Below are 23,277 nucleotides of genomic sequence, written 5' to 3'. Positions count from 1 at the left end.
CGAAATACTGGAAAGAAAAGGGAACATTTGGAACAAATCACCAGGCGTCCATGCCACGGGACAGTAAGCAAAAAGTCAATCTCCACGGACTGACACGCAGAGAAGATACGCCACTAAAGGGGAAAAAAAGGAAGTCACAGAACACACAGACTGTTAACCCATTTGTTTAAAAAAAAAGAAAAAGAATCTAAGAGACAATAAATGTGAGAAAATGAGAGAGAGAAAAAGAATGAACATTTGTACACAAGCTGAAAAGGCATTTTTAAAAAGGATCTGAAAGGATACACACCAAACCACAAAGAGCAGACACTGTGGGGAAGAAAGTGGGTTTGGGGCCCAGGAGCTGAAGGCAACTTTCACTTTTTACTCAATATTTTTGTGTATAATTTAAAACGTTTTTGTAATTTTGAGAAGACAAAAGCAAGTGACAAAGAACTTGCTATCTTGTATTCAGCCTTTTGTTTTTTTTCGAAAGAGCAAGATGTATAAACCAGTGAAAACAAAACACTAAAAACCAACCAGAGAATAGAAGAGGAATAATAAGAAGATTACATATGAATAACAACTACTGACACCTATAAAGATTCAAAGCAAGTGACACAGTAAATTTTATTGTTTACATAATGACAGGCTCTGGACAAAGTGGAGACAATGGACACAGTGACGACACATTTAAACTCCTGTCACAAATTGATCTGTTACAAATTCCCAATGGTCAACATATTAAAATGTAAAATATATAAAGAAAAAAACACAAGAAATATAAATATCCAGCTTTTTGCAGTACAATGCAATGTCCTTTTTAAAAAAAGCTTGCTGTAATGTGTATTTAATTCTGACGTTAATTCAAAACACAAAACCACATGTTTTCCTACCCTTCCCCAAAACCTGGATCTGGTGACTGCAGTATTGGGGAAGTATGCAAAAATAAAAACAACTTTCATGCTCAGAAACAAAGCATTTTCCTTATTTTAATGCATCAAGGCGCAAAAATTTCAATTCCAAAAGCCAATCATCGCTATATGCAGATAAATAAAACAGATTTGACAACACTTTCATAATCAAACCCAACTAACGTTATACTAAAATATGTGTGTGTGTGTGTGTGTGTATATATATACATGTGTATATATATACACGTATATATATATACCTATTTTAGAAAAAAAGGTGCCTTGGTGAAAATGATTCTGAAAATATTCACTTGATGCACATTATGTACAAAACCTTCTATATAAAAAAATTAAACTATTTTCAGTGAAATTCCATGTTCACATCCCAACTGAAAACTGCACTTGAAAGATAAAATAGGTCTACTTAACGGTTTCTGTCTGAAATCATGGCTAAGGCAGTTCTCTTTCCAAGGGCTCTCTTTTTCACCCACTCTCTGTCACTAATACTAATACAAATAACACACAGATGAAACCTGACATGTCTATATATGTTATTACCTGGAGCTCTCTGTTCACTGTTAAAACGGGGGATAGTTTACTGTGGCTACAAAGAATACTTTTTTTCTTAAAATATACTGTTTCTTTATTCCAAATTAAGCACTTACTTAAGACATAAAAGAGGCTGATAAGCGACTCCATTTGGTGTCAATATCGATAGCCCTATAAGAAAGAACTCTCTATTGGAATAGCTAGAAAAGTCTCCACTAAAATAACAGTGCATCCTTCACCTGCATAGAATCAGTTTGGCTTAATAGCTCTTTGCCCCCAGAACACCAGTCTGGAGTTCAAATATGCTCTTGAAGGTTCATTTCAGATATGAGGATACATAGGATAATAAAGTTGTTGAAGTCGGTTTGATGAGTCCCAGCAGCCCTCATCTGGAGCAGCTGCTGAGATTAACATGGAAACAAAAATGGGAGAGACTGGGGGCAATGAAGTTGAGTTGGTCAATATTTACACCAGTAACCATTTCACTAAGTCTTTAAGCAAATAACTACAATGACTTGGTGCCTTTAGCTCCTTGTTCTACAAGCACTGAGGATTTGAAGCATAAAAGGTGAAAAATGGAGTACCCTTAGAAAAGGGGAACAGTCTGAGGCAAAAGTTGTAGGTCTGTAAATATATATTCTATATGCACACACAATTGTGTGTATTATCCTGTATATATTTTACATACATATTCACAAGATGCCCTGCAGTGTAGTTCAGAAGGCCTTTTATCAAGGAACAAAGTGATTCTGGTATAGGCCCTAGAGTTCATACCATCTACATAAGAAACAAATGTGCATATATTCACATAATGTAAACCTTATCAACAAAAACATTGCTAAAACACTAGGTTAAATAGTAGTAGGTTTTACCAATCAGCGATGTAATATTTCTTACACTGAGAATCAAAATAATGAAAAATACACAAGTAGGTTTCAGATACACAAGAGAAAAGTTGTTTAGCACGGCAAACGAGAACAGAGTTCAAATTCCAGAAGTAAGGAAAAACTATCAAAACTTTATACATCTCCTGGGATGCAATTTAGTTCCTGCTTCAACTTTAGAAAAATAGATTCAGAGAATGAACGATGCTGCTACGGATTCTCTCAACACATCAACCCATGTTTATCTTTTTCCTCTTTTGTTTCCAGCTGGAGGCTTCTTCAGCTGAAGGAGTTGTCCTCCTGTTCCAAAGCCTGCAGAGGCAGGATTGGACACCCCAAATGTCAAACCAGCTGACGCCGTGATGCCAGGACTGCTGAAGTTAAACCCAGATGTACTTGAGCTGCCAAAGCCTTATGTTTAGGGAAGAAAATATTCATATCAGAAGTTAAATCACAAAAACAAACATAAAAAATGGGGATGAGAGCTAAGTGTCTAGCTGAAAGACTATATAACCTATGCAAATAGCAAATATCTTAGGGCCCTGAATTTCTAACATGGAATTTTACAGGAAAATAATTTAGCGGACAACTAAGTGGCACCATTACAGACAGAAGTTTAGTGATCCAGAGCAAGAGAGAAACCTTACACAAATAACTGAACTCGACAGAAAACTTCAAATTGGCAGCCACTTTCGTGTTAATTAAATATGCCAAGGTACCCTCCTCCTCAGCCCTCCAGAAACATTTTATCAAAATGTAGAGACTTTCACAGCCTTTGGACCCACCCTTGCAATTCTAAGTCCTCCAAGAAAGCCTTAACCCACAATTTCCAGGACAATGACTACACAGAAGAGCAGAGCCCTCCAATAATTAAGATCAAATACTATTACTGCCTAGCTAACTAAATGCTAATATATGCATATTATAATCCTGATACCACTGAACTCTATTATCTTACTCCCTAGGAACTACTGATTTTAAACACCACTTAATTTTAAATGGAATTTCCTTCAAATTCCTGCAATTAAAAACTTTAATCGGTACTATTATTTTAGGCATGCTATTTATCCCTAAGAATTGCACGTTAAAACAAGTCATTATTTACAAATATAGAAACAAATGCAAAAGTAGATGGAATTTGGAAGTTTCTAGTAGAAGCGTCAAGAGATTATACCTATGTCAAAAATGAACAAAGAAGCCGGTTAATCATCATTTGTAAGACTGGTATTCTTAAAATCAGGGGGGCTTATAACTAAAGAACACCTCTTCAGAAGAGAAACTATTCTCCTGAATGAATAATGATAAAACTTTCGCAATGGGTTCATTTTTGTAATAACGAAGAAAACTGTTTAAACATAAAACTGGTCTTTGGGTTCAAAATAATCTCTACTTAGTTAAAAAGAGGATGTACTTATTTATTATATCAAACTTAAGTTGTTAGAAACGTTCTACAAACCTGACCTTCAGCATATGAGACAGAGAAAGCTATACATGATTACTAGGCTTGCAGGCTTCATCCAGTGGGTAGAAACTGAATCAGGCATCTTTTTTGGATACCGGAAATAACAACACTTATACTTTTAAAATTAAATAATGTGCACCTTTGAATCTGCCTGAAGTTCAGGCCAAAACACACAAACCTGCACTAAGACTTCCTGAGGGTTTATTTGTTGTTCCAAATCCAAATGTGGAGGCCCCTGTGGTGCTGCATCCAAAACCAGAGCTAGCTCCAAAGCCTAGTGGGGGTGATAGAGAGACACACACGGCAGGTAAAAACACAGGTGAAAGGATACTGACAAGTAATACCCAAATTATCAGTGGTCTAATAAACAGTGTTGAGAACCACGGCCTTACTAAGGAGATCTGCTTTACTCCTTTGCATAAGACTTTTGGAAGAACCAGATCAATTCTGAAATAAAACATTTAGATCTACTTAGACTAAGCTTATGACCCATCCGTAATTTTTAAAGAACAAAGCCATAAAAAACAAGGTCATATTAGTACTTTCTCTCCCAAACGGACTAGAAATTTCAGTGACCATTCAAGTATGACTTTAGTCAAACAGATAGACACATATCTACTTAAGGATATTTCATTTCGGGAAAAAAAAAAAGACAAAATTCATAAATAAGCAAGGCACGCACAACAGTTTCAATGCAAAGTACCACACACAGTAATTTTACTCTGCTTCCTGCGAAGACATTCTCACTTACAAAGTTTACCACTGGAACCCTGCGTGACTACACAAGGGTCGGTCACTCTACAGCTACTCAGGAAGAGCAGGCTCCTGCCACAGAATCAGCAATGCAATGCTGAGAAAGTGGGAGGGGGAGCATCGAGGCTTCTCTCCCAACAACACTACAGTCACAATTTAAACGAAGCACATGTCTTCATCATACAGAGTGCAAGAGGGGATTTTGCCAAGTGCTGGAAGATTGGTTTCAAGTGCTCAGAAAATGGAATCCGATTCATCTTCGGCTACTCTGCAACAGCTTATCTAAAATACTGAGCCTGACAGTATTATTGCCCGTAACTCTATGAAATATGGCAACAAACGGGAATACAGATCACAGGAATTACGCTGTCTGCCATAATCCCAATAATTCCCATTAGAGTGTAATATATTACATAACCATAATAGCTTATAGGCTTTCCCTCTTATAATGATATACTTTAATGGAAATAAGGGAATCTTATTCGTTACATGGCAATGCACCTGTCAAAATACAATCAACCTTCAATTATCCACACCAGAGAACTGGGACTGCATTTGTATTTAACATGTTTTTGCAGACGACTTACCTTACTAGTTAGACTTAACTTACGAATCTACTGAAATAAACTTAATTGCCTATGTATACAAGTATGCATAAAGGCAAATATGCCAAAAGTGCTCAGGAATGGAGAGAAGTCAAGCTGTTCGATTTATAATACAATTATTTCCCCATTTAAAGTGTTCATTTGCAGAAAGAGAAGATGCTTAGGAGAATGTATGTCCAGAAGTAGTTAGGACTCCAACTAATTTTTTTAAGTTAATTTAATAAAACTAAGTAATTTTCAAGTTCATATTTTAGCATATTCCTTTGAAAATATGAACATCCCTACCATTTGATTTTTAATACGTTTTTATATTTACTATTCACAGACATGAAATGATTTTTTAAGTTCTAAATCTAATACTAGAAAGCACTGATTATGTTTGGAGAATCCTTTTTTTTGCCAGATAGAACCTTAACTTCCCAAAGAGCAGATCCTCTTAGAAGTGTTTACAGGCTGGTAGCAATTCAAATGTATCACAGTCCAATGCAATACGAGAAAAGTTAAAGTGTACCTCCAAGGTTTGAAGAACCTAGGCCACTTGACTGCAAGCCAGTGCCAATACCTGAGCCGAATGGCGCTCCAAAACTAACTCCCAGAGATGGCTGTGGCCCTGGTATAAAAAAAAAAAAAAAAAAAAAAAAAATGGGGGGGGAAAAAAAACAAATTTGCCTTACTCTTTCAAGATTAAAGTTACTTTATGAAATTATTTTTAAAATGAACAGTGATTACTTTTAACAAATTCTATTTGCTAAAACTTAGTTTTCAGGATGTCCCCCCAGCCTAATTTATCTGTCCCAGCTGATTTACCTATCCAAAAATAAATTTTAAAAAATTAACTTGTTCACACTAGACAATTAAAAGAGGCTTACCACACGGAAAGATGAGTGTTAGTTTAAATAATTTGAAATCTTTAATGTATTGTAAATTATAGTTCTTTTAGTTCTACTTCTAGAATGGTTTTAGATCTCTCCGTTTGTTTTCTGATAAAACTAGTTGCTGTATTCAGTAAACATTTTTACTTTTTTTCTTTTTAAAATAAGCTCCTTAACTGTTAGAGTCAAGTCTCAATTGATCAAAAGAGACTGACACTAACATGCAAAACCATCATGTTACTTCATAAGAGTAAGTACCAAAAACTAGGCATGATTTCTTATAGGAAATATAAATGATATATAAATAAATAGATAAAAAACAAGACAATGTTTTATTTTATTAAATTTATTGTTCATCTTAAAGCAAATCAATTACACAGTAACATGACAATTCCAACTTGTTCACAAAGAGTGATAACTGAGTTCTACTGTTAAGCTCTGCTACATTACACCACTTATCACCTGATGAAATAAGATAGAGAATGAACATTTACAAAGGCACCGCTGTGTACCTTGACAGATTCAATACATTCAAGATTTCAATTCAGAAGTTTCTTTCCAACATCTTGGAAAATGTACTCAGATGCAGAACGATTAGTCATCCTTTTCCCATTTGTTACTTTAAAGATTTTGGCTGAGTTTGTTTGGCAAGAATAGCATCAAACTTACTAGCCTCCCTTTTTTAACTACCTTTTTTTTTAACTAAGCAGAATACAAAAATCTATAAATCTCTCATATTTGATAAATAATTTATGAAAATTATTTGATAAATTTCATAGTACAATCTTCAGTCTTGTCTTTTTCAAGCACAGTGATCAGTGCATCTCAAAGTTGAGGGAACTGCCAAAGTAATATACAGATTGATATTTAGACTTTTTAAGGAAATCAAAGCCTTCAAGTTGTTCAATGAAGAATGAGGTTTGTATATTCAAAAAGGTAGTGTAAAATTATAAAACATTAAAGAAAAAGGAAAGAAAAGAAAAAAGAAACTAAGGAACTACATTTTGCTACACTGGGACAGAAACTGGACTTTCCCAATAGCTTCTACCCAAGAATAAAGAATAAGGACTAACAGCAGCCAGAGTTCTTACACCACTATTACAAAATAAATTAAAAAAGAGTTAAATTTTTACATCCAGTTTGAGATCAGTTTGAGAATAAAATACCTGCCTAGCAGCTCTTTTGTAAAATGTTACTACAGGAAAAAGAAACTAAGCATATTACCCTCTTATTTCTAATGAGAGTAATATGTAGAAAACACACGTCCAGTTTCTTTAACATTGAGAGACTTAAGTGTCACATGTTCACAGGAGGCACTGCTGGTGGAAGACCCTAGAGCATAATGCACACCACAGCCCTCAGCCCTACAAGTCCCAAGAGTTACTCAAGTAACATGCTTCGTGTTGTGTGCGGGTCTGCTTTTAAGAGCAACTCTAGTCATGAATATTCAGGATCCAGGTAATCAAGAACTCTAACGATGACAAGACTTTCCATTGCACAACAGGTACATGATATTTTGAGTTTTGTACCTTCACACAAATTCTGAAGGCAACATCATTTATAAAACTAGTAGGCAAATGTATAACATTTTTAATAGTAAAAACTCATGATAAATATCTCCCATGCCAAAGTATCAGCATATATTACACTCTGGCCACCATATAAATTATTTTCACTATTAGAAAGCAGAATCTACATCCTTCAGGCAAATGTTACGTAAACAATTCAAGAAATCTGTTTTAAAATCTGAATAGTCATTAGTCATTCAATGAGAGGCTCTTAGTTCCATAAATAAAACCAAGTTAGTAGTAACATATCCCAATGATTGCCCAAAGTGAAATCTTCATGTAGAGTAACATTTTACAAAAGTTACTGAATAATATATTCACACACAACAAAATCAAGTTTAGCACTGTAATTCATATTTTCCAGAATAAATTCTACTTTCTTAAAAGTAAAACTATATTCACAGGAAAAGGACTAAAGTGCTAAAATTTTTTTATAATTTTCAATGATCACTCAAAATACCTAATGTCACTAGCATGGTTATTCCTAAGTCATATTTTTTAAAATAATAATTTTTCTTAAAAAACAAAAAATGTCTTCCCCAATTTCAAATATTTTACTGATTTAATGGGGAATGTCCTTTGGTTATGAAATATAACAAAATCATAAAACCACAAGGAAGTAAAATGAAGAAGTTTCCTATTTAACACTACACCTTAAACGTCCAAACCTACACTTAAAAGCTAGAAAGTAGGAATTCCTAACAAAATGTCTCAGCTCTCCTTAAAAACAGCAGCTAAGTCATATGAGAAAAGTCTTTTTATGTAAACATCAAGAACTTTTAAAAGTGTCAAAACACAACAGCAAAACTTAATCCCAGTACATTAGCTTAAAACAATCTATCCTAAGTTAAAATTATACCGAAAAGCCTAACGTAAATGTCTTAAGCTTTTTAAGAGGCTTCAGAAGCACTGGTGGACAAGTGCACTCCAGATCTGCCACCATGCAGTCCACGGGTGATGCTTATTTCATACATAAATAGCCTGTGGAGTTTGGCATCAGTTCTCTTCAGCCTTCAGAAGCAATAACCACAAATCACACAGGCCTAAGTTCTATCATATATATTTTTTTTCATTAAAAGACACTGAAGAAGGCTCAAGAAGTCACTTATGTCCATACTTCCACCTCCAAGAAAGACTACACAGAAAGCACCTTCAGAAGGTATCAGCCTAAGAAGCTGCCTGCTTTTTTACATTAAAAAGTCAAGAATCCATATGCAAATAGAAGCACCCCCCCCCCCCGCCCCGCCCCGACAACTCAAACCTTGCACACACCAACAGGGCTGCGTAAAAACAGCACACAAGCCTCATCCAGATTCATCTAGATGGTCTTTACAATTTGTTACTGGCACTTAAAAAGATTTCATCAGTCACAGGACAGAAGGAATAAGTCACTGGGTACAGAGCACAATGCAATAAGGAGGGGCATTTCTAATGGGCTGCATGCATCTAACGGAGCTGCTGCGTCTCACTCTAGTGGTGACAGGACTGAAATAGCTAATCCTGACGGGGAGAGACAGAAAGGGATGGGCTGTGGAGCGTGCGAGACCTTTAGAGAAACAGGTGGGAAACAAGAAGACGATACAAAATGATCGCTATTGTTTGGCTTCTCAGTTCCAAAAATCCATACAACTCAAAATGAAAACACTGTAAGACTGTTTAAGTTAATAAATTACAATTCCTGCCACCTGATTAGAAAGCCCTTATGTGGGCTTCACAACTGCAGGGAATGTACAAGGGAGTCAGTTTCCCCAAAGCCTGGTGAAAGTCCACAAAAAATTGAAGCACGTGAGCAAAAGGCTCTTCAAGATGATGACTCTGAACTCAGCTAACATTCTCCACCACCACAGAGAGCAAAGACCATATCTCTATTGTTCACCTTTACTTCCCTGGAGCCTAGCACATAGGAGGCACTCATACAGAATGAACGTATTTCTTCAGATGCCCATGAGCCCAAAATGTGAGAGTGAAAACCTACAAACCTCTCAAAACTGCCTACGTAAGAAAGTGTATAAAACAAAAATCCGACAGGTGGTTCTGCCTCAATTTTAGCTGTACACCGCAGAACGTAATTAAATTCCCTTACAGCACAGCAGTTAACTGACTTTTCTCCAGTTTTATTGATTAGAATAGAAATCCCTTATGTTTAAAGAACACCTAACCAAATCCTGCTTCTCTGATCTATTTTGGGATTAATAGTAACCCTAAAAAGTAAACTGGTGCTGTAGTCGGTTGGACGAGCTGGGTAAATAATCATGAGAACTGATGACCGTCATTATGGGGTTGATTTGATATCTATCCATCCCATAATGACCTGATAGGAACCAACTCCACAGTGACTTCTTTTCCTTCTGTAACTGGAGAACGCAACCCTGTACTCCAGCCAGCTAGAGAACTACTACACAGTCCTTATGTCAGCCACTATTCACATGGGTCCAGCCATGGAGCGTGGAGGGTCTGGCATAAATCCATCATCAATTCTGTCATCTCCAAATGTGAAGAACAATTTTTTAAACTGCCAACAGTGAAACCCAGAGAATGCTTCCCTAGTAGAGGCAGCCTGAAGGCAATCTAGAGATGTACGTTTTTTACTTTTTTGTACTATAATTTACTACTGGACTACAAGGAACTCTCAGAAACACACATGCTATAGAATAACTAATAAGCGCTACACAAAAATTTATGAACAAGTAAAAAAAAAAAATCAGTATCCATTAAGACTACATTTTTCTCTGTCACACTTCAAGCCTGACAAAATAGGGACTGCAGGAGTAAAAAGATAAGTAATCATCTCTGAAAGTTACAAGACCAAACTAACACTGCAGAACTAGACCACAAAAATGTTTCTCTCGTAAGAAGTGAAATTAAACCATGGACTAAAATTATCTGCTTTCCAGTATCTCACCAGTTATTTTCATCTGCTCAACCTCCCAGCTCATACTTCTTCATGGATAATCCAAAGCATCTCATAACATTTTTTCCTGCTCTTGCCACTGTTCTGTTCATTTTGAAAAGGTACAAATAATTCTAGCATGTGCCTTCTTCCAAATTTGGTTAAGAAGGCCTGTTCTCTGATCAAACAAACCTATTGATCTTCAACACAACTTCAGTCGATGAAGACATACTTCATCCTGAGTGTGGGCACTCTGTAACCACTGCATGCGAGAGCACACCACCGTCAGCATCAGGTACGAAAAATGCCAACCTATGGCTGGTTTACCTCTGACTTTAGAACAATACACAATACAGTCACAATTTTAGAATCTGTTGCTCTTAAATGTAATTCAGTAGTGGAACACCATGTTCTAAAGGGCATTTATAGCAATACAGCAAATAACATTAATTCACAATATTCAGTATCTAATTGATGTATAATTATTGCTAAGACTACCCTGCATTTTTATCAGGTATATGGTTTATAATTGTGTCCATCACAATTTTTAGACTGTATTGGAACAGCTACTCAGAAATTTCTTCAGTGCTAACACAAAAGGAAGACTCATAAAAATGCACATAAATTCTCTGCATTTTAACAGTAAGAAGCTATAACTTGAATGCATTCAGACCTGTAGCAGGCTGTTGCTGCTGTGTAAGTGTTGCAGCCATGGCAACGGCTGCTGCGTTTGGCATGTTGCTGAAAGGGGTGGGTCCCGTAGTGACTCTGGGCGCATTCTGCCACTTCTTGGCTTCTGCTCGCCTGGCTTCAAACACATCCACAGCATCTCCCAAGAACATTTTCCTGTAGCCAAGGTACTGTTCTTTGAGCACCTACAGGAATGAAAAAAAGAAAAGGTTAATCAAGTTTTGTGCTGACTTGGATAATATAAGGATGAACATAACCATGAAATAAGTTAGCAAAGACAGATCAAAAACACTGCCAACATTACACACTTCATCTAACCTTCAAATCAGAAGGACCTGAGTGATGGATCGGAGAGTTCTATCACACCTTTGTATACTGTGTTCCCTATTTTAGTCATATGTCTTTACGATCAACTGCCTAACATATTCTGGCTTCAGGAGGCCCCCTTTAAAATAAGTTAGCTAAGCTTTTAGACAAGCAAAGTAATATCTAAAATTCCATTTTAAATATTAAATATTCCAGTTTCTCATGAAAATTTCCCCTCCAAAGGCCAAACTTTGGATAACTTTTAGATTCAAAGAGCTTTAAAAAAAAAAAAGCCCACTAAATATATATTTGTTAAATACCTTTTTTATCGGTATATATAAATAAATAATAAAAGGCATGGGTGACACATACTAAAATAAGACATCACCTAAGCAGAGAGAGTTTGGAGGGTATAAAGAGGGCTCTTACTTGCTCAACATTGTTTATTTTACAATGAGAATAACTCATGTTGAGCTTATGTAACCAAACTGGGGGGAAAAGAAAAGAGAGAGTTTATAATTTCAGAGTAAGAAAGAAAAATTACCAAGTGCATAAAGTGGGCTGGATTACCCAATACAACGTTTGCCTTAATTAAGGCCATTAATGGGAAGGATTCTGTTTCACCTTAGAATTATTAAATACTTTAAGGGTTGAGCTTAGTTTAGATCAGTTTTATATTACTTCTGAAGAGACGTAAGATTTTCATATTTCCAACCTGTTCTTACAGGAAATTACTAAACATGAGGCTTTGGGTTGTGACAGGTATTTCCAGCATTTGAAAGCTATCGCCTCCTTCCGTGTGGACGTCAGTGTATCATGCTCCAGTCCCAAGCTTTCCCACCTCTGCAACGTGTGCAAGTGGGCCTGCCAAGAGCTGGAAACTGGGGAAATACACTCAGAAGTGGGTCTGTGACATCAGAAACCACAGCTTACGAGAACAGATCTCCCCCAAACGCATCCTCCCTCTTTCTGTGCAATTACAAGCACATACCATGCAGCGTGTGACATCAATAGCCCATAAATTTTAGTTCTACTTCAGATAATGGGAAATAATGACCTATCTTAGAAACTTAAAAAAGACATTTAGTTTTTTTAAAAAAAACACAAAAAACTGACACCAGCCATTATCTACAGAATTAATAAAATTTACGGCTAATTTTGTTAATGTTGTGGAGGCCTGGCTGACCAGGTGACTCAAGCCTGTTTCAAGAGGTTATCTGTGTTGTTAATAACACCACAAAAGGAACAAAAAAAAACACCTCTTATAAGAGGTGAACAAGTCTAGAAATTACAGTTTACTAAACGCAGCTGAAAATAAATGTCAAATCTGATCATGGAACATCCTTTGGTTCTTGGGATGTGTATTAAAAAAAGGAGTAGGTCAAAATTTCAGGTAAAGTTTATCCAACATGAACTGGAGCTTTTTGTGCAAATCGCTGTCTCACTGTACTATGGCCCTGTTACCGAAAAAGGTAGTTTTCAAACCAGAGAGAAGAAACTGCCATTGAAAACACATCTATATTTACAAATATGTCTCAGATCTCCTTTAAAATACTCCAGGGAAATCAACTGTACTTCAATGAAAAAAATTTTTTAATAAAATAAAAATGTATTGGGGCTTCCCTGGTGGCACAGTGGTTGAGAGTCCGCCTGCCGATGCAGGGGACACGGGTTCGTGCCCCGGTCCGGGAAGATCCCACATGCCGCGGAGCGGCTGGGCCCGTGAGCCATGGCCGCTGAGCCTGCGCCTCCGGAGCCTGCGCTCTGCAACGGGAGAGGCCACAACAGTGAGAGGCCCGCGTACCGCAAAAAAAAAAAAAAAAAAAAAAAAAAAAAAAAAGTATTAATTAAAAAAAAATACTCCAGGGGAAAAAAGCATGAGTGGAGAACTGATAAAACAACATCAGCAGGATCTGGATAAGGGCCCAAGTCGGGTGGTGGGTACCTGAGCATTCATTATAATAGTGCTCTACTTTTGTGTGTATTTGAAAACTTTCATAATAGAACTTAATGGGAAAAAACATCTGCAGAACACAGACTTCAAAGTGCCAACAGAGAATCACCTTTAGCACTTTAAAAAACTAAACACTTACTGCAGACAAAGTTTCAAGAGAATTTAATAAAAATTCCTCCTTTAAAACTAAATTATTTTAAAGATTTGGTTTAAAATTTTAAATCTGTTAAGGCAAAAGGTCTGAAGTATGCTATCACTTCAAAAATGGTATGATTTAAGAGGTTAACTTAAAAAGAATTCTATTACCATGCATCAAGTGAAAATAAAAATGAAAATACTGGTAATCTCCATGGAATTCTATTACAGTTAGGGATTGATTTAGACCCAGGCTTGGATGCTTTGAATTTTAAAGGTTTTCTCCGACTATACGTAACTCCAAGAAAGACTTTTAATTATATCTGCTTGATGGAAAAAGTGTACGTATATTAACATTTCACCCAAATAATTTCTAAAAATGAACATATTACACAAGGTTCAAAATATTCAGTGACAAATTATTTTATTTTTATTATTTTAATAAATACAGTTTCCTGTGTTTAGAAGGGACAAATGTTGTTAGCAAGCTTTTTTTATGCAGGGATCAATAAACATTTAAAACACACATAAAATTAAAGCAGTGAGACATGATTTTGCTACTAAGACTGTTTACTTTCTACAGAAATAAACTAAAAGAGATGGAAACAACCCAATGTCCAACAGAAGACAACGGGTTACACAGACTACGTACACACATGCAGTGAAATCCTGACTACTAAAGATGATGGTGAAGAAGTGTGTGTATGAACGTGGAATGTGGTTCACAATGATGAAAAAAGTTAAAATAACAGAGTGCATAGGACACTTGGATCTTGTTTTTTTTTTAAAGATCTTATCCATGGTTGTGTCTGGGCGTGATCTGGATTATTTTAGTTTTAGTCTTTTTCACTTACATATAATTTTAGCTATTTCTGTAGTAAGCATGGATACTTTTGTCCTGTGAATGAACAAATAAATACTTCACTTGGGTGTAGATGTCCAGATAGATGAACAGGCAATGAGAACTTACCTTCACATTTTCATGAATAGACTGAAGTTGTGCAGCTAAAGCTACAAATGTTTGATAAATTTTCTGCATAGCCATTGACAAATCTATAAGAGAAAATCATATTATCACACAAATATGTATACGACAATCGATATCATTTTTCTATTACTTGAGTCCAATTTTTGGTACAGTTAATGTACAGGATGAATAAACTACACCAACACTTCCATGGATGAGAGAAGACAGCAGAACAGACTGAGAGAAGGATTCCTCCATCAGTAACCTGGGGGGCGGGGTGGGTGGGTGGGGTGCCCTAGGACATCTGCCATTACATCATAATAATTCATAACAAAGCATTTTATATTTATAGGAAATAAAGATCTAATCGAGGACTTTTAAGGAAATTGTCTTACGGCAGTTTAAGACAACTACTAGTAATAATCTAGAATATCGACTATATAACAGCTTAAGCTCTCTAACTGAAAAAACAGTGCTATTAAAAAAAAAATTACCACGGAAAGCATATTACCTTGAGGGGTGATGTGTGAATTGTTCGCTTGGGTGGCAAGATGGTTTTCCAGTTCTTCAATCTGTTGTCTGTACTGCTGGAGCTGCACCTCAAACTGCTGAACCAGGATTCTGAAGTAGCTATACAATAACATTTACCAAGTCAGATCAGTTTTAAAACAGTTTCCTTTATATTCAAAATTCCAACAAAAATATGCCCCGGTTTATTTAAGTAGGGCCTTTGAATTAGGCTGATGACATAATGTATCTTTAAGTGACAGAGGTATTATTGAAACAAAAACCCAAACTTGTAAGTTATCAAGGTATGAAAAATAGATGCACAGCCTTACTCCATCATGAAAAAATACCAATTAAGGGATAATCTACAAAATAATACTCTTCAAAAATGTCAAGGTCATCAAAGAAAAGGAAAGACTGAATAAATGTTACGGATTGGAAGTGACTAAGGAGAAATAACAACTAAATCCAGTGTGAAAAGAATCCTAGAACAGAAAAAGTGCATTAGTGGAAAAGACAGTAAAATTCAAATAAGTTCTGTATTTTGGTTAATATAGTACCAATGTTAATCCTGTTCTTGATAATTATACTATGATTATGTAATATGTTAACAGTAAGGGAAGCAGGTAAGGGATATAAAAAAATTCTTTGTACTACCATTTTTCCAACTTTTCTCTAAGTCTAAAATTCAAAAGAAAAAGTTCAAAAAAACCCGTGCAATTGTCAACTAGATTTTACAGCCAAATACTTACAGTTCTTATGTTTATAATCTGAAATACTACTGATATTTATAATCTGAAAACACTACAGTGTGCTACAGAAAGAGTACGTAATTATAATCACTATTCTGATAAATTTAACGAGAGAATGCTAGAAAGATAAAAAGGGACCTTGAATAGCATAAAACGCAGTCTGAACACGACTCCACGAGAAATGGGGAACTGTGAAAGCTTTTCACAGTGGAAAATCACACAATTCAACCCATCTCAAAATTATCTCTGATGGCAGCATGAAGAACAAGACAGCAGAATAAAATACTGAGGAAGTCCAGCGAAGGAGCTCACCCCATGCTAATCCGAATAAGATATCAGGAGTATCACTGTTATTGTCCATTTCCTGATTTTGATCACTGTACTATGGTTACATAAGAGAATATCCTTATGTTTAAGAAATACACTCTAAAGTACTCAAGCATTAATGGGTATCATGTCTGCAAACAACCCTAACTGTCCAGGGGGAAAATGTATTTACACATATGGAGAGCAAGGAACGAAACTGCAGTAGAAATGTTAACATGCAGGGAATCTGGATGGAAGATACATGAGAATTCTTTGTTTCATTCTTGAAACTTTTTTTGTAAATCTGAAATTATAATAAAAAGAAAAAACAAAAGGGTGAGGGGCCCGGAGTCAACCAGACCCCTACCGCGCAGACGCTCAGGACTCTCCTCTTCATGCCGCAGGCTCCTCACTTCAAGGACTGGAATGTGACGGCTGTGGAGGGCTTGCGGGAAAGCAGATACAGCAGGCGAGGGGCCAAGCGCGCGGTGCGGCACATGGCAAGCACTTGAGAGTATTAGCTATTACTCTCTTGCACAACACAGGCAAGACATATACCACATGCATGGAAACCACATGAATATACAAGCTGGGTACAGGCGGGTTTTTCAGGTTCACTTATCTACACTTTGGAATTTTTCTTCCTGAAGATTTATTATGTATGCAAATAAAAGTTATGGAAATACGTGAAAGAGCTAAACTATACTTAGTATGCCCTGTTTAAGGAAGGGACTATCATAAAGTATTTTTTAATTGAAAGTCCTTATGGGTATAAGTTTCTACTATCTGCATAATGTAATCAAGTGGAACAGACCCTATAAGTAATATGAAGTGCAACTGCATAATAGTGGGTAAAAGCTCAGACCTTAGCCTTCACTTACCCTTCAATAAAATGAGGATGATATACCCTCTCAGAGTTATGATGAGAATTAAATTTAAAAATCCACATAAGGTGCCCAGACTTGCTACAAAGTAAACTAAAAATCCCTACCCTGTATACTGTTTTTACTGTTCTGCTTTTTTAAAGAGAGAAACATTTGTTTAACTTACTCAGCAGGAGCTGTATTCTCATGTTGGAGTCCAGGTGGTGTTTTCTGGGTTCTTAAAGCTATTTCAGCATTTTTTAACTCCTGATATAATAGAGGTTAAGAAAAAGAAAAAGTCAATTAAAAGTTAGGCTAAAAATACCGACTACCTCTGGACTGAAACTTCAACAACGCCATTCCTGGAGCTTCATATGCTGTGAGAACTTATGGATGAAGCCGCTTCACAAGGTGCTAAAACCTCCTTCCAGGCAAGACAAACTACACTTTTAACAAACTTTATAATAAATTTATGGTCTATTTTAAGAAACCATGGATTCCTGTAGGATTTGTGAAGTCAATTCATCCACAGTTAAAGACGGTGTTACTATTTTAAAATCTGTAATAATACAACTATAGAAAACACTATTTAAAAAAAGCAAGGTAGTAGTAATAACCCTGAGGTTGATGACAGCAGCAGTTAACATTCTGGGTACTTACTTACTGTGTACCAAGCCCTGTGCTACAGGCTCCCCTTCTATTATCACGGTCACTCCTCAGTAACAACTCTATAAAGTGGGTGACGAAGTTACAGAGACATTAAGTAATTTGCCCAAGGCCACGTAGCTGGAAGACCTGAGACCTGAGTCTAGGGGCCCAATTTTGTATGCCTCACACACTTAACCTCCCTTCCACTCCTCTGCAGTGCCACTCTTATCTTCCAGCCAATGGTTTTTCAAGACTCATAATGCGTCTAACCCACTTACACTCCACATTCCTATCATTTCATTGCTTCTGCAACCTCTATTTCAACGTCTATTTAAGTTTCCCTTACTTAAAAAGAAGTCTCTTATCCTAACTTTATGTCTCCTGCAGCAACTTCTACCCTCATTTTACTGCCCAGCTGTGAAGTCTCTAACGGTCTCTAACTGTCCCTTCCACCTCCGTGTTACCCTCCACCTCAGCCTTCCGTCCTGTGACTCTGGACACGGGCCCAGAGCCTGGACTGCCCAGCGCTGAGCCGTGCCTGGGTCTCACTGGCGGGGCCCCCTCCCATAACGCTTAACAGCCTGCGGGTCCTCCAACACGCCCTCTTCCTGCCTCTGCGCCTTCCCCGTCACCCTGCCCCTTCCTCGCGGCCTGGGAACCACCGCCGCAGCTCTGGAGGCTCAACTCTGAGTGTGCCACTACCGCTCCATCCTGCTCCGGAGGGGGGCTGGAAGCGCCCACTGAGCCCTCTGCACTCCGTCACACCTTGTCCCTGGAACACTTACGTGAGTGCTTTAGCTCATTCTCCCTAGGATACTGTAAGCATTTTGATCCCAAATGCCAGAGGAAGTGCTCTGCACATAACAGATACTTAAAAAGGTTCTCTGAATTTGTGGATTCAGCAATATAACTTCAATGAACCACGTGGCACCTGCCCTGCCCATAGAAAACATTAACCACGCAACTTATCTGAACTCTTAAGTGATGTCCCCCAAACGGGGCATGTGAAAGACTTCGCTTCCATAAGGTTCTGGTCTTCACAACTTCAACGCTGCTCCCTACCTCAGAATTGCTTTTATTTCCCAGAAAGGCTTTCTTTGAACAAAAGGTTTTGGATTTAATAAAATGGATAACTCCTTCACTAAGGGAGTCAGAATGTTTCTGTTTTCAACTGGCAATTCACGAGACTGTGGGTACAGCACGAATCCCTGTGTATTTGAAATAAGAGAAACCACAGAGCAAACCCCTTTGAGTTCTCATATAAACTTTCCTCAACGCAACTCAGAAGCCATTTTCCCTCAAGGGAACTCTTGACTCCCACCCTCTTCTCTCTCAGTCTTTGAGCACTTCACTTACCCCACGAGACTTTAGTACTTTGGAGTTCTCCTTTTGTCTCTGAAAGACAAGTCTGGTTATGTGACAAGTGTCTCACAAGTGCTTGTGGATGGAATCACCCAGTGTGAGAGTTACAATGGTTCCCATTCTTGTGTTCATTTTTTTCCCTTGAGTTTGCCTCCTCTATTACTTTGATAATGACCTTGTGCATATAATTTCATAAAAATTTCACACATGAAATTTAGAATTTCCTATAATGTTTCATCAGAGTCAAAACACTCTCCACAGTCTAAAGGCTTAAGTAACATTCTGTTCCTCCTAGGAATTCTGATATCTGGAATATCTGATGATAAGGGAAGAATAAGTGGGCAGGAAACATGGGGGAATACTTTATTCATATTTAACCAAAGCATTTGTTAAGTGACCGGGAAACGTGAAAGCAGACAATAAAGCCTTTGAATCCTCTTTAAGTATCATAGTTTAGATTAGCTTTTTTTTGGTAACACGTTTATTAAAAATGTCACGAAGTATTCTCCAATAGTTGACTTAAAGACACATAAGCAGGTACAAACTTCCAGTTACAAAATACGTAAGTCCTGGGGATACAACCTACAGCCTGGTGACAACAGGTAACAACACTACACTGTATATACAAAATACATAAGTCCTGGGGATACAACCTACAGCCTGGTGACAACAGGTAACAACAATACACTGTACATCTGAAAGTTGCTAAGACCGTAGATCTTAAAAGTTCTCATCTGAAGAGGAAAAAAAATTGTAACTATTTGTGCTGATGGGTATTAATTAGACTTCTTGTGGTCATCATTTCACAACATACACAAACATTGAATCATTACGTTGTACACCTAAAACTAACAATGTTATATGTCAATTACAGTTCAATAAAAAGACACAAAGCACTTAAAAAATTTTTACTTAAAATATTATCACTTAATTTATGAAAAGCATAGCACTCTGATAAACCCATTAAAAAGGCATATCACATAAAGTTCATTAACAGATCAGGGAAAACTTTAGGGAAAGATTTCTAGATTGCCACGATCAGATCAAGTATACTGTATAACTGTGAAATATAAAACAAGTAAATCATCTATCATTCTTCCCCACTGATGTAAAGAAAATATTTTACGTTATATATTATACCACCAGGACAAGAAGCAAGTAGACATTAGTGACAGAAGGTATTAGCCTCATTACCATTTTTATTAACTAAGACCTAACGAAACTAGCAAGTCACTGGAACTTAATATCTATAAAGCATGATATAATTTATATTTAACAACTGACAGATTAAAAAAATGTGTTTTTCCCTCTTGTATAATATAATAATTTAGGCAGTAGGCACGCTTGTGAAACAAAGCAGTCGGAGCATAAGCTTAGAGCTGGGTCACCAGGGTCTGAATCTACGCTCTTAGAAACAAAGCTCTCCTGTTTTCTTGTTTGAGGTAATAACAGTACCTACCTCATAGGGCTGTTGTGAAAAATCACTAGGTTAATATATCTAAATTGCTTAGAATACTGCCTCATACATAGTAAATGCTCAATAAAACCCAGTAACTATTAGTATAGTAATTTAAAAGTATATGCGCTGTACGGTTTTCTTATAGCATGTCGGTATGAAACTTCATAATTTTAAAAAGACCTATTTCTATTTGAAAAACAAACAAACAAAAATCCTACAATGAAATGACAGTTTACCTGAGCAGTTTCTATTTTCAATTTGTCAATATTGAGAGTGTTCCTCTGTAATCCACTGGCAGCCAATGACAAAAGCTGCTTCAGAGCTTTAATATCTTCCTGCACTTTAAGCATTGCTTTTGAAGACATTCTACTAATTTCTTCTTGGACTTGTTTTTGTTCCTTCACAAATTTCCTAAAAAAATAAATAAAACTCAGTTTTAAAAAAATACACCTTTGGTTTTATACAGAAAAAAAAGTAGACTGGTGAGAGTTTTAAGTCCAAGTGTTTTAAGAAGCAACTATTAAAAATTCACCTACAGTTCACAGAATGGCAGTCACAGAATTTTAATTCCTTTATTTATTTAATTCCATTGTTCTGTGTTCTCCCTGAGTTCTAAAAGCACCACAATGCTCCCCAAGTTAAAACACTTAGGAGGAGGAGAGGGTCCCCCTGAAACACCTCCCAGCACTCCAGTCTGATTCATCTACTGATGACACCTCACACACTTACTGCAGGTTGTCCACGTCCTGGCAGATGACAGAAGGTAGAGTCTCATCCTTCAGTGCTTTACTGTCCCTAAGAAAGATGCCACAGGCGCATTAATACCAGAGATCATAAAAAGCTGACGGCTATCTGTATATCTTCTTTGGAGAAATGTCTCTTTAGGTCTTCCATACCTATAGCTGATTCACTGTGTTGTACAGCAGAAATTAACACAACATTGTAAAGCAATTATATTCTAATAAAGATGTTAGAAAAAAAAAAAGCTGACAGCTGAGTTCTACAACAGTATGTGTTAAGATACAAGAAAACAGAGCAAATATTCCCCATTTACAGTCTTCCTGGATGATTCTGAAGTTCTTTATAAAGAACAATAAACTTCATGATCTACAAAATAACAATTCATCTGACATGGAGGTTTCTTTTCTAAGGAGATTGGCATCTATTATAAGTACACGTAGATGCATTTGACTAAATGTTCAAGAACAAAATAAGAAAATACTACAGACGGGATGAAATATTAATCTAAGTTCCTCCAGCTCAAAAATTCCATGACTGACTTTTCATTCAGTTCAAAAATATTACAGCATTCACTAAAGGAAGTCTGAAAAACTTCTCACAATGAGTTGCTCACAATAGTTTACAACGTCAATCTGTTCTTCAACAAAATAAGACCTAGGAGTAGCTTAAAGGATTGATGACTATTTAAGGAAGACAGGAATAAATGTAACTGGGCTGTAATGGCGGGAGCCGCAGATCTGTACAACTTCGGGGACATAACCCTGGGCAAACGGCAGGCTCTCGCTGCTTCCCCCTTTACGTAACAAATACACACAAGATGTTTGGGAGGCGGGAGCTTCGTCATTTACTTACAAATGTTTTATTTAATGTAATAGAAATTATGTGAGAATACAATTGGCAAGAAAATAATGATCTTCAAATGTATATATGACGTACATGGAGGCTATTCTCCCTCTTCAACATCAGTGAATGGTGCTGGGACAGTAATTTATATATAAAATAAACAGTATATATACATTTTTAATTTGTATATATAAATAAAAAGTGCTCCAAGAGTAAAGTTCCATGAGTTGTTCAACATTTACTAAGTTAAAAAGACACATACATATATGTGTTTATTTATATTATTAGGGGAAAAGCCAACTATTTCCTAGAAATAAATGGTTATAAATTTTCTTAAAGATCTGACCTTCAATAATCTCTCCAGAGCCTATGCTTATTATTTTATTTTTGACAAAAACTTTAAAAGAATTTTTCTTCTAAATACCTATAAGGTTCCATTTACTTCCAACCATACATTGGCCTATAGTTTAATAAGTAAAACTCTTTAATTAAAATATTTTAAAAGTCAAACTGTAAACTTACTCTGGTCTTGTTCCCGTTTTATCACCTAGAAAATTCAAGAAGCTTCGTGTAAAAATAGGTTATTTATCAATGTATTCCAAATACAAATTTTAAGTTAACACAAACTAAGGTATAAATAAAAATTGTTAAGGATTTCTTAGAATGCCTCTTAAACAGCAGGTGATGTCACGACTTGTCACGAACTCTAAACACAGCATATTACAGACATGCTTATGTGCACATAAACAGTTATGTAGCTGATGTGCATCCATTTCTTTCAAGGGCAAGAATCTTCCTTTTTCAACTATCTTCCCTGAAAAATCTTCTTGCCTAGGAGTTTAACTCCTGAGAGCTTTATCTGACACTTTTTAAGGCCCTCTTAACAGGCTGCTCCACCTGAGAAAAAAAAATAAGTTGCTAAAACATCTAAGGCTATTTTCTGAATTATGGAGTTACTACAAAGAAAATTAAGTAAAAACAAGAGACAGGACCTTATGTTTAAAATTTTTCATTCAAAGAGAAATAAATCCAAATTTTCTAAGATTAAAAGGATTTTACCAACTTTTAGGATAGTAATTCACTCTTTAAAACAAGTATCTCCTACAATAAACCCATGTCCAATTTCTGAAATCCCTATACAGATACAGGACACTGAATATTTTACAACTTCATGCATCATGCCATTCTAAGCTCTTCCAAGCGGTCAGTGCAGTGTGTACGCACGCGCTCCAGCCGAACATGCTTTCATCAGAAACAGAATAGGTGTT

The 23,277-nt window shown here is 36.5% G+C and overlaps 1 protein-coding gene across 10 annotated transcripts in view; it reads right to left on the bottom strand.

Annotated features, from left to right (window-relative positions):
* The window catches only part of NUP58 (nucleoporin 58), a 44,673-nt gene that overhangs the window by 8,913 nt on the left and 12,483 nt on the right, over window positions 1-23,277 (bottom strand). For 7 of the 10 annotated variants that reach the window (XM_060128723.1, XM_060128716.1, XM_060128718.1 and 4 more), the window contains 10 exons: window positions 22,532-22,556; window positions 21,155-21,220; window positions 20,662-20,836; window positions 17,144-17,223; window positions 15,040-15,158; window positions 14,532-14,614; window positions 11,150-11,351; window positions 5,658-5,756; window positions 3,967-4,062; window positions 581-2,737 (listed from right to left, as the gene is read on the bottom strand). In XM_060128723.1, the coding sequence (XP_059984706.1) occupies window positions 2,568-2,737; window positions 3,967-4,062; window positions 5,658-5,756; window positions 11,150-11,351; window positions 14,532-14,614; window positions 15,040-15,158; window positions 17,144-17,223; window positions 20,662-20,836; window positions 21,155-21,220; window positions 22,532-22,556 (1,115 nt within the window). In that variant the 3' untranslated portion in view covers window positions 581-2,567. Of the gene's footprint in view, window positions 1-580; window positions 2,738-3,966; window positions 4,063-5,657; window positions 5,757-11,149; window positions 11,352-14,531; window positions 14,615-15,039; window positions 15,159-17,143; window positions 17,224-20,661; window positions 20,837-21,154; window positions 21,221-22,531; window positions 22,557-23,277 lie in introns of those variants that run through there. The other 3 variants (XM_060128724.1, XM_060128720.1, XM_060128725.1) reach the window with 2 other exon arrangements.

This window comes from Lagenorhynchus albirostris, chromosome 18, assembly GCF_949774975.1.
Source record: "Lagenorhynchus albirostris chromosome 18, mLagAlb1.1, whole genome shotgun sequence".
NCBI classification, from domain to species: Eukaryota; Metazoa; Chordata; class Mammalia; order Artiodactyla; family Delphinidae; genus Lagenorhynchus; species Lagenorhynchus albirostris.
This window is presented reverse-complemented; position numbering and strand designations above follow the sequence as displayed.